Source organism: Phaethon aethereus, assembly GCF_964289735.1.
Source record: "Phaethon aethereus genome assembly, chromosome: 11".
NCBI lineage: Eukaryota > Metazoa > Chordata > Aves > Phaethontiformes > Phaethontidae > Phaethon > Phaethon aethereus.
Genome location: NC_138587.1, coordinates 24,296,686 through 24,309,160, shown reverse-complemented (window position 1 = coordinate 24,309,160; position 12,475 = coordinate 24,296,686). Strand labels below are relative to the sequence as shown.

Here is a 12,475-nt window from a genome sequence, read left to right as displayed (position 1 = left end):
CTCTGGAAATACTCTGTGGACTTTCTCATTTGGTGAAATGATCCCTTTCCTGAATTTTTTATTTGCTTATATGTACCATTTCTATTTTGGGGTTCTGTTTTACTTTCACCGAATTCCGGCAAGCTTGATTATTTATAATTTTTTTTTCCGGGTAATTGCTTGTTAGATTCCTGATTTAGGAGAATCATAATTTATGGTTCACCTGTGTGAACACAAATGATTAATTAATAGGCAAGTATGAACATGTATGGTGTTTCCACACACTCCATTGCCGTAGTGGCTCAGTCTAAAGACAACAAGTACCCAGTGACGAGAAACTCTGGCTACGATGGGAATTGTGCCATTGGCTTTACTGAGCGCAGGATCTCAGTACATAAATCTCCAGCTTTGTCATTCATGTGTCTGCAGAATGAAAGAAAGATGAATGTGCTACTTCAACTGTACATGGCTTTTAAACGGCAAGTTTATCATTTTGACTGGGTAGCCTGAAATGTGTCCAATTCATGGTATTTTTAGGACATATTCAGTTACTGCTCAGCTGTGAACACAGTCTCCAAAGATGTGACACAACTTGTACTGCTTTTTCACTTAATGCTGGATATTAAATACTAAAGCAAAACAGACAACCAAGAAATGATGTGTTCTAGTAACCTCATAGCTGATTGTGCTTGGAAAGCTCTCTTGCAATTTTAATATATCATTGAGTACAAACAATTTGTAATTAATGTAAACTGATGTAAGTAATTTCCACTGAACATCACAAATTGCACATGGGCATGTTTCTCTCTTTTCTCATCTTTTTCTCCCTCATTTCAATAGTTACTAGAGCTAGTCTCATTATTAGTTGCTAATAAGATACCTTTTTTGTCAGCTAAGCTGCAATGACTGTTAATGGCATACTCTGGATGACAATTTTCACTGGAAAAGCTTTTGTACAACTTCAAGAACACTGCACATATCTACAGATACCTTCACAAAGCTCTGCTGTCTGGGGAAACCCTCACCAGCTGGAGTAGGAGCATTCCACGCTCTTCGGCCGGCTGAGCTCTGTGCTCTTTCACATTCAGGAAAATATTTATATATTTGTTTGTGTACTTTGCTACTCAGCCAGCTCTGGCTGGCACTTACCTCTGTAGCAGAGTGTGGTTGGCCTGAACCCTGGTGTGGGAAATGAAATGGCAAACCACACAAAATTTCACATCTTCATTCCTCCTTTTCTCTCTCTTTGTGGCCAAGTGACTGAGATCCTCCAGTCTCTGGGGCTGGAGCAGTTTCATGCATCTGCGTACTCAAGAGCTGTGTTGTCTGTTGGCCTTAATTACTGTGGAGCACTGTGCTAACTTGTGCATTGACACTCATTTTCTTCATTACTGGTGTTGTCTGAAATTTAACTTTTCCTTCTTCCTGTCAATTCTGTCATTTCTACAACAGCAGCGTTATTTCTCAACTATTTCAGAGCCTTGAGAGATGCCCAGCAGGAGCTAGTTATTCCTTCTGGCTAACCAGTTTAACAGGATGGCCTGCCTGCCTTTTGTGGGAAAAAACAGTTCAGCAAACAAGTTCAGTTTTCATTTTATTATTTCATTTTCTTTGCTTTCTTTTTATATATTATCTAATTCTGTTTACTCTTTTGTCTCTCATGTGCTGCTCTCCTTCCAATGTTTAGGTTGGAAGCATCTGAGATCCTGTGGGTGTCTGGCATGGGACTACAGTCAAGAAGACCACACCAGATAGAGGTGAGTCTTCTAACACTGCTTCCCTTGAAACTTGAGAACAGTCTCCTGGAGGCTATGGGCAAGTTTTTCCAGACACCTTTTTTGCCTTTTTCACCTTTTTCAGCTTTTAATATTTCATTCATGCCTGTGATATCACTTGCAGATCCACTCTTTGATTGCTCTGGTATTAGCATGTTCCCATTTGATTTGGGAGGGGCAGGGACCAGTTTCGTCAGCTGTGATCAGAGGGCAAAAGAAACTGCTGACCACGCACGAGGTATCTTGTGGTGCTGCTAACGAGTGAGTACGTAAGTTGAGTTTTCTGGCAAATAGGTTAGATCTCCTGGCAATGCCTCCAAACATTTATGTGAGGATGGAGTTGTTGGAGGGCTGTAGCCAAAGCCCAGCAATTCTCAATAAGCTCAAGTAAGCCATGATGTGACTTGCAGGATGAAATCTTTTCTGTAAACTTGCACACCTGGCAGGCTTAGGTCAGAAAGACTGCTGTTCTTCTTGTCTTTTTTATTAGAGGTAAGTCATTTCTTGCTTGAATCAGATGGACTTGAGACCATCTCACTTAATAGCCCTTGTTAATACAGTTCAATATAGGGGTAATTCTAACAACAATGCACATCAGTAATAGCATTTTTCGCTTCCGGACAAATATTTGAGTTATAGTTCTTCTGTTCATGCTATTACGGGGTAGGCTCTAATAAATGGTTATTACAGAAAACTGCCTGCATAAAGCTGCCTGCATAAAGCGTAACTGTATTTTACACAGAGTAATAAACAGAGAGTAAGTAGATCCACTTGACTTACTCCAGCCACCAGAAAATGCAAAAAGCTTGCACTCTCAGAAGTTGCTGATGTCTCTCTTCGTAACTCCTGTCAGGAATATGTTTTCTTCGTTGCCGTACTCATTAAAAATGAGCACCTGAGGTTTCACGGAGACTCAGGGTACAAAGACTGAGTGGATACAATGAAGTAAAAGGTACTAATTACAGGAGGGAAGTCAGCGGGGCCTGGAGTGCTGCCAGATCACACAATGTGTTTTGGATGGCTGTAACTCCGGGGGTTAGTTTGTGGTGGGAAAATAAAATTAACATAAATAACCTAATAATTACTTTCCTTGTTTGTGAAATAAGATTGACAAGTCCTGTGGGGGGAAATAACTCCTTTAACGAGCCTTTGCAAAGGTGATGACTGCCGTGCTTGCTCTCGCTGGTATGGACTTGAACTTTTGGGAGTACGCTGTGTCTGTCCTGGCTACTTTTTGTTTTCAAGAGAAAAAACAGGACATAGAAGTGTGCATTTATTTTCAGTTTAAGCAAAATAAGTACATTCAGGAATACATTCCATGCCTTTGCTCAGAATCTATCTTAGTGGAAAATGCCATGCATGGGTAAGATGTACAGGCTCCAACTCAACCGCAGTCGGAACCCAAGATCTTGCTGGCTTCAATATTTTTTCACTAATATGTAATAGAAATGAACTTTGCCCATCTTCTTGGGGATAATTTAAAAATTATCACTTGAACCTCAAGTTTATTTGTGAACCTCTCAGCATTCTCCTCTTTATATGCTTTAAAACAGCCATCTCAGTACTGCTGATAACATTATGAACCTATGTAAATCCCACCTGTGTCATCGGACTCGATATCCTCTCAGCCGCACGCATTGTGTCCTCTAACTTCATTTTAAACTCTCCATGTTTGCTCATGCTATCTCAGCCCTGAGGCTGGCTTTGCAGCCCGGAGGAAGAAGCACCTGGTGATGGGGTCTGGAAATGCAGAAGCCCAAGCTCGATTCTGAACATTGAGTACAAGGTGTCACCGAGCAGGGTCATTGTGATTCCTTCTGCCTCTTTTTCGATAGTCCGCGAGGAGGGAAGGGGTCATCCTCTCTGAGAAATTAATCTCCCTTACAGAGTGAATTCTGCTACTTGTTGATAATGCCGGGGGACGTGTCTCTGCAGAAAGCTGCTTCTGTGTAAGATCAGCGGAGCTCTGGTTTTCACAGCAGCTCTGCCTTCCAAGAGCTCTAGGTCTTAAGCGGAGAGGAGAATCCCGCTGCTTACTCACATTTTTATTCTGCCATACAATCCCTCTACTTAATGCCTCGCAGCATCTTTTCTTTGAAAGTGGGTCCTGATTTTTGGAACTGTTTTCACATTCAGATCTTAACTATAAGAGTAAAAAAAAAAAACTTATTTGTTAGAGCAAGTCTCAGCCTGAACAGTATCCTAATATCTGAATGTCCCGTATTTTGGGCTGTTCATATCAAGGACACCTAATGTGATTTCAGCTCAGCTCCAAATCCTGTGGGAATGGAAATAGTTTTCTACTTTGAAATGTCCATCTTCAGGGGATAGGAGTGAGGGAACCTGAAATTCAGCCTTTTCTTCTTCAGGTTCTCTTTGGTGGTTCCCCCGAAGCCTTGGTGTCCATGGGGGCTCCTATCTGTTCTCCAGGTGTTGGGCTTCTGAGCCCGTGCCATGTTCTTTCTTAGCCCTCAGCGAGGCATCGTCTCATCCCCTGCGACCTGCTGTCAGGCACTTTTTCATGGACTGTCCTCTGACTTCTCTGTCCTGCTGGAAGCCTGGGAGTGTCACATATGCACACCTTTTATTTTTTTTTAATGAGCCACTTGCTTTCTAGTTCTTTTCCCAGTTCTTCCCATCATTCTTTATTACTTATTTCCCATTCCTTTATGTGTATTAATTCCAATACTGTGCCTCTTAAAACCATCTCTACCAGCTCAAAAGCTGGTACGTGAGGTTAAACGGCGGTTGTGAAAGCTCAGCAAACCCGAGGCTGCTTTGCAACACGCTCTCGTATTTTTGTAGCAGGGCCCAGGGCTGTCAGACCCCACAGCACGATGCGGCGTGCGTGTTCGTAATGTAGGGATTTGCATGTTTTTACCATTTATTTTGTTTCCTTATTCCTACAATCAGCACAAACAATTTAAATGGGGAAATAGAATTATCATTATTTGCTTTCCATTACGATGCTAAGAAATTAAGCTGGAGAAGAAAGTATGACATAGGCCAGATTACCACAGGCACCAAATCCCAAACCAAACATGAATTTGTAAGGCCATGTCTGCTTAACTGTAACTGTGCTGATTAGCTCCGAACAATGCTGGAGGAGATAGTTTGCGTGCAAGTGTACACAGCAACGTTTTATCTTGTATTGAAGACATAAATGGTTGTTCTCAGAATGTTTGTTTTTCCAAGCTACTGGCAAAACAGCATGTATATTGATGCCACTTGGCCTGTCGTACTGTATTTATTCGTTTCTATTACAGAGAGAACAAAAATGTTCCGTCTTCAAATTAGCTTAATGTTTTCAGACTCTGGTGGGATTTTCAGACTCTGATGGGACAAACATAGCTGCGTGTTGCTGTGGTTTTCTATACCATGGCACCGCACTACACTTAACAGTAGTATAAGAAAACAGCTCCTGAGCTGCGGCCCCATGCTGCACCCACCAACTCCCTAACGTCTGGCTACAACTCTTGGGGCAAAAAGTGTAGAGTCACTAGGCAAAAGGAAAACATTGGGTTTTTTGCAGCATGTGAGCAGGTCGCTTGTTATCAGCCATGAGCCATCCCTGCATGAGCACAGCAGAGCTCTGCGCCGCTGATAGCCCAAGAGGAGCCGAAATGGAGTTTGGCGTGGGCATGCAGCTTGTCCCCCGGCAGAAATGACTCTCCAGGTCCCCGTGTGCAGTATTCCTCCAAAACCAGACTGGTTTCCCCCATCCTGAGCAGTTGCCATCATCGCTCCCCTCTGCTGGGAAAAGCAGCTCTTTATTCCCACGTTTTTTATTTGTGCAAGGTCCTTTCCTGTTATGCCATAGCTGTTTGAGGTCCTTTGAGAAGAGATTTTGCTGAAAGCCCTTTTATGAAAACCCATGTAGAAAATACCAACTAGATTTTCCCTATCTTCTGGCCTGTTGATGCCTTTAAAATATCCAGAGGATTCTTGAGATATAACTTACTTCCGTTCATAAAACCTGTGATGACTTTTCCCCAGTATATTAAATGTATTAAAGTGTTCACTGATCTTATTTGCTAAAACATTTTTGATTTTCATGGCTGGTGCAGATTTCAGGCTTACCAAGCAGCAGTTTCTAAGGTCTCATCTGAAAGAAACCCTTTTAAAAAGCTGGTGTCCCATTTCCTCTATTTCAGACCTGGGGTCTGAAAGAAGATCGTAAGTGAGAGGTTATGCACCATCGTTAAAAAAGAATCTGGTTATTTCATCTTGAGTTTCTTTTGCACTCTTGCTGAATGCCACCTGCTCGTGTTCTTTGTCTGCATGTTCTCCAAGCATCCTCTACCAACACACAGGCCATCTTGTGCATCCCTCAAAGAGGGGCTCTGGCTTTCCTCTCTACTTTCCTCCCAGGTAAGCAAAGAATTAATTTAGCCTTTCTGCTATGACCTAGTCTTCTCTGAGTGTTTCTATCCGATCCTGATCAAGGACCCCACCGGTTCTCTGACAGGAAGAACCTCCTGCCTGTAGGACATCCAAAGACAAACTTACGATTCGTTTTCATGCTTTTGGTGAATTGTTCTTCCACTCTTTGGCCCACCTCGTGTGCCTTTTCAGGTTTAACCTGCCAGATTTTCTACTTTCCTCATTTGGGCACATCTTCAGATTTTCAAAAGAATACCTACTTGCTTCTAACAACCTTTTCTGCAGCAACTTTTGTTGCTCAGTCCTGACAGCTTTTCCTTTCTGACCCAAGAAAGTGTGTCCTGTGCCTCCAGCCTGGTGGCCACCAACAGCCTCTGGTCTGTCTGGAAGGATTTGACTCTCTTGGCTCTTCCTCAGGGGCTGTTTTCTAACAAGGTCCGTTTAGCCGGTTCCCTTCCCTGGGGTCAGTGCAACAGTGGTGAGTTGTCTGGCTCCTGCGGCCAAGAGGTTGGATCTGGAGAATGTTGCGGTCTGTAACGCAGAGGCTCCAAGGTGGCAGTTCGAGGGGGATGGTGTGTCCTGGGTCATTTCTGCTCTGGAAGGTTTCTTAAGCAGCTGCTCCATGCAGCAGTCCTGCACTGCATCTGAAAATGCAGCCTCCCGGGCAGACCTCGACCCACACGGGTGGCTGAAGCCATCAGGAACTGCTGTAGCTGGAAGAAAAGGAGAAGCTTCATGTTCTGGTGCCACAAAGCCTGGGGCGGGATGACAGTCCCCGGCCAAGGCCAGAGGCTGGTTCGGGCCGCTTTCCCTCTCTGGGTTCGCTGGTTGACAGGTTTTGCGGCACACCTTGCTGTCAGAGCCCGCAGACGGGCCGGGGTGAAGCCTGTAGCCGGGAGGAGGAGAAGCCGGGGGGCAGAGTGAAACCACCTCCTCTGGGCAGCCGCACGCCATCGACTCAGGAGAGCCCGGCGACGGGAACAGTCTTTACAACCCAACAGATTATTTCACTGTCACTGCAAAAGGTCGCGTTCTTCTCTGAGGCCGAGGAGGACTTTTAGCAGAAACACCTATGCGTGCGTCGCCTGACCAAGGAGAAACCCATGGCTGGCAGCGGCTCTCCTTCCAGAGAGCCACAGGACGCCAGCACGGCCCGCTCCAGGCGTCTGAGCAACGGAGGGAAAACCAAGCGTCGCTGCCGGGAGCTGAGAGGCTGGTGCTCCGCTGGAGCCGGGCGGGGAGGAGGGGGCAAGGAGGAGGTGGCAGCGGGGCGGGCCGCAGCGGGCAGAGAGCTGGCGCTGCTGGAGGGCTGGAAAGGGAGCGTGGCCCTGCACGGTGGGGACTGCCGCTTCGGCCATCTTGTGCCCTTGGCAAGCCTGAGCCAGCTTCTAACTGGGATTGGAAGTAAGACAGTGCCTTAGGGCAGCTTAGCGAAACCCAGCAGTTACACAAGCCCTGCTTGGGGCAAGAGGTGTCTCGCCGGGGTTGCACAGCTTCCCCCCATGCTGAAGGCAAACTAAGGGAACCAGCAGGGACAAACTGGGCTGCAGCTTGGACACTTGCATCGTTTTTAAGATGGACTCTCTGTTCTTTTCCTTCCTTCTCATCTTTTTTCCTTGTGTTTGTTCCCACTATACTGGTGAGATTTTTTTTACTAAATTCAAAGCATATTTGCATGATAAGGGTGTCCTTACAAGCAAAATCATGTTGCCGTTATTCATGATGGCAGATAGGCAGCACCTTACTCGGGCAAAAATTCCTTTTATTACAGGTGGATTTTAATTAAAGATTGTAGACATTGGGTCAATGGAATGGGCCACCTTCTCCATTAAAATCATCAGCAAGACTTCCGCTGATGGCAAGCACTAGGTCCCCACAGCTTCCCCACACAAGCACTCGCCCCGAAGCCGGGGAGACGAGTTACCTGCGGGGAGGTTACAGCCAGAGCCAGGGCTGCTCTTTGCCTGCAGTGCTCCAGAGCACGCTACGCAAAACCACCTCTGCTGGGCCATGACCTCCGTGACAGAGAAAAGCTAAATGAGGTGAGTGGGATTCAGATGCTGCTTCTGAACTTGCTTCTGTAAGAAAAAATTTGACTTGCAACGGAGTTGTGTTCAACTTTAATTGTATAATAGCAGTTGCAGTAACAATGGCTTAAGGAAAAAATCACTTATCTGTTTTTGGTATTCCTCTGGCTTCACAGACATGAAGGACTTAATTGCAGGAGCTACAGGTCCTTGTTGACTTAATTTAGATTTATGAGTATTCAGCATTAGTGGAAATGCAGACCTAATTCATAAGCTGCAGCATTTTGAAAAATGCTGTTCTTTTGCTATAATGTGACCAAGTATTACTTTTAAAATGTGTTTTAGTTGTAGAGATGGAAATAGCAGTCCCTTATATTTGCAATATTTCTATGGACTCCCTGCCAAATAAGCTCATGGGAAAGAGTGCTATGTCCAGTAGCACAGAGTAGCTGTGTCACCACTACCCGTGGGTACGATCCTGCTCCATTTGATGCTGCCAGAAGAGCCTTAGGAGATTTTTCTCAGTCTATTCGGGTTTGGTGCATCTTGGAATTTCATCTCTCCAATCTGCTCCTGCAGACTTTTTTTCTTCTAATTCCATGTGAAAAAAATAATGAGAGGGTAAAAAACGTGGAGTGAGTGTTAATAGCCGCAGCGCTTAGTGTGGGCCCCAGCCCATATGCTCAGCACCATCAAGCAGAGCTCCTTCAGAAGAGCCTGCTGTTCCTCCTCTTGCTTTCCTGGACACACAGTGCAAACCGCTGAAGTACTTTTCTGCACCTACTGCCACTGTCAGCAAATCAACATCTCACAGAGCGCTGCCGAGACCCAGACTCACCCATTCGAGGTAATGCTGCCAGGGTAATAAGCGACCGTGGGTGATAGGGCCAGGATGTGACAGGCATAGTATTACACACGGAGCGCGTGCCAGGATGCTTGGGGTTCACTGAATAGCCTGTGCACGTTGGTGTGTGCTGTCCAGCTCCCAGGTAGGAAGACGGATAGGTATCTCGGCACTCCCCAGTGAGTTTAGTTTCAGATCCCAGTGAAAGTAAACACAACTTTGAAGACCGTAAGCTGCGTCTACGTGGAAGGTGCAGCTCCTGGAACATAATGGCACAATGAGCGGTGAGCAGCGCATTTGTACAGGGAAGACCAGGCCCGTAAGACCAGCCCACCCCTCTTGAGGCTCTCCGGGCTGCAAGCGCCGGCCCGGTCGGAGTGGGGGCAGGCAGGCCCCCAGGCACGCAGCTGAAGGGCAGGCAGGGCAGGCAGCGGGAGGCCAGGAAGGGCAGGCAGCAGGGCAGGCAGCAGGAGGCAGGCAGCGGGGGCAGTCAGGGCAGGCAGCAGGGAAGGCAGCAGGGCAGGCAGCCGGGGGCAGGCAGGGCTGGCAGCAGGGCAGGCAGCTGGGGGCAGGCAGGGCTGGCAGCAGGGCAGGCAGCAGGGAAGGCAGCGGGGGGCAGGCAGCGGGGGGCAGGCAGGGCTGGCAGCGGGGGGCAGCAAGGCAGGCAGGGGGGGCAGGCAGGGGGGGCAGGCGGGGGGGGCAGGCAGGGGGGGGCAGGCAGGGCAGGCACCGGGGGGCAGGCAGCCCCCTGCCCGGCGCCGCGGGGTGGTGCCGCATCCCCGCCAGGCCGCTCCGGGGCCGCCGTGCGGGCCGGGCCGAGCCCCGGGAGCCGGTGGGGGCAGACCCGACCACAGAGGGGTGTCACAGCACGGCGCTGCCCGGTGCCCTGGGGCCGCACGGCGCCTCGGCTCCCGCCAGCCCCGAGCAGCCGCCGCCTCCCGCCTTCCTCCTCCCCCTCCTGCCCCTCCTCCCCCTCCCGCTCCGCGGGTGCCGGCGGAGCGGCCGCGGGGCGGGCGCCGGCCGCGGGCTGGCGGCGGCGGCTGCGGCGGCGGGACGGCGGCCCTGCCCCTGGCCCCCTGGCCCGGCCCCCCGGCCCCGGCGGAGGGCGGGCGGAGGCGGGCGCGGGCTGCACCTGCCGGGCGGCGCGGCGGGGCTGGCAGAGCCATGCCGGCAGCCACGGCGCCGGGGCGGGACGTACCGCGGACCGCCGCGCCCGGGCGGGACGGCGACGGCCCCCGCCGATACACAGGTAGGAGCGCGGCGTCGTGCCCGGCCGCGCAGGGTCCCGCATCGTTCCGCGCACAAGTTCCCTCCTGTGCCGCAGCGGGGGGCAGGGCTGCCGGCGGGGGCAGCGCCGGAGCCGGGCAGGGTGCGGGACACCCTCCACGTAGGGTGCGGGGTACCCGGGGTAGGATGCGGGACCTGCTGGGCAGCGGTGCGTGTCCCCCGGCACAGGGACCCCCGGGCAGGGTTGCGTTACCTCCCCTGCAGCGCCGCACCCCCCTCTCCAGGCAGGGCCCCCTCCCCGTCATCCCCTGTGCCGGCTGCCGGGCCGGTGCCTGCGGCCGCGGAGGGCAGGGGGGTACCCCTGCCTCCCCCGGAAGTTTTCAGGGACACAACGCCTCGGGGCGAGGGTCCGGGAGCCGCCTGGCACGGGGGGGCGGCGGGGCCCTGAGGCAGCCCTGCGGGGGCTGCGTCCCGGGGCCGAGCGGGGCAGGACGGCGCCGGCGGGGGGGGCTGCGGGCCAGCCCCGGCGTGCGGGGCCGGGCAGGGCGAGGGCCGCCCCGGGCACCCCCAGGGACGTGTGTCCGAGCAGGGCTTCGTCCAGCAGCCCCCTCCTCAGAGTGCCGCCGGAGGAGGCTGCCGGAGCCCCGGGGCAGTCTGGGGAGACGGGGCGCCCTGCGCGGGTGCCCGGCGTGGGGGCGGCGGCCGCTGCCCGGGCCTCCGCGGTGGTTTCCCTGCTCCGGGTAGGAAGCGCCGGGGTGATTTAAGGGGGCTTGGGGTCGGCTCAGTCGGGTGGGCGCGGTGGCGAGCGACCCGCTGCTGTGACGGCTGGGCAGACGGGAAACCGAACGGACTTGCAAGGAGGAAAGGGAACGGCCGGGCTCCCCTTGCAGCCTGCTGGAAGCTGCTGGTCCTCAAAGAGAGATCGAGATCGTCTGTGGCGAAACGGGAGTTGGCTGGGTGGAAAACGAAGGTGTCGGTGCTTTAATGGAATAGGATAGTACACCGAGGAGTGCAAGGGGAAACCGGTCACGGCTTTTCTCCTCCAGCTTCTGTCTCTTCCCCCTCAGTTTTGTTATTCAATCTGATCGCGTAAATCATAACATCCCTTCAGAACCTCCTTGGCTGGGAAGGGCCCGATTAACCTGATGATAACGGGAGCTGACAGAGGGTCTGGCCCTGGCAGGGTGGGATGCGCACATCGCATCGGGGCGGCAGCGCGGCAGGGAGGCTACCCCATGTATCCCCGCCACCCAGTTTGCGCGTGTGGTTCTACCAGACGTTATCAATGGCCCGATTTTGCTGTGCTGATAGAAATGAGCAAACGCGTTTGGGCTAAAAGTGTAGCAATGCTTTAAATTGCATCCACTGAATGTGCTTAACTGTGCATTTAATTTGAATTTAATAGAGCAGTTCATTTTAAGAATGCGAAACAAGTTCTGGGAAACCTACTTAGAGAATTAACAACTCAAACACAAGTGTAGACGTTTTTGCTCTAGTTTGATGCTAATGAATTATTGACATTTTCCTTTTGTAAAATCATGTATCTTGGGCTGCTTTTATTTGTTCTGTCAAATTGTCTTCTGGGGCTGGCTTTGCCCACAGTGAAGGTGAGGTTTGGAAGTGGCATGTCCCATGTTACCCTCAGCCTTTCTGTTGCTGCCTAGGCTAATCTTGCCCTGTGCACATCTGTGGCATAACTCCCAGAAATGTGTGATCCACAAAAGAAATTTGGCATTCAGTCTAGAATTCCACCCTGGGTTAATCCCTCAGGTATCTACAAACCTGGCTTCTCTCAGCCATGTCTCCAGCCAGAACAACAAACACCATTTTTCCAAACCAACAAAAACTGTGGAGCAGGGCTTCTTGGTAGCGTGCCAAGTTGGAGTAAAAAGGGAGTACGCAGGATCAGGACATGGCTATGCCTGCATGCAGCTGCTGCATCTGTTGTAGGACCAGCGGAGATGCTTGCGGCACACAGGGCTTTGCCAGACCTTTGCTGGGTGTCATGATCGCTCGTCCCCTCTCCTCTCATTGCCTTGCTGCTTTATGGAGGTTTGTCTTGGCTGTCACTATCTGTGCAGATTTCACCTTTGCTAAATATCTGTTTGTTACTACAAATGCACTGAGTTAAGTGGACGTGCTGCTGAGTGGCATAGCTAGCTAAAATTATGACTACTTGTATAATTTTAAACTAAACTGTTGTTCAGGATGCTTAATTTTAATGTGACTGTTATTTATGC

The 12,475-nt window shown here is 50.5% G+C and overlaps 1 protein-coding gene across 1 annotated transcript in view; it reads left to right on the top strand.

Moving 5' to 3' along the window:
• Nucleotides 1-10,172: 10,172 nt before the first annotated feature.
• Nucleotides 10,173-12,475, top strand: part of SUSD3 (sushi domain containing 3) — a gene marked incomplete at both ends in the record, with an annotated part of 34,433 nt that continues 32,130 nt past the window's right edge. The window contains one exon of the mRNA XM_082004793.1: nucleotides 10,173-10,257. Coding sequence (XP_081860919.1) covers nucleotides 10,173-10,257 — 85 coding nt within the window. The remainder of the gene's footprint in view (nucleotides 10,258-12,475) is intronic.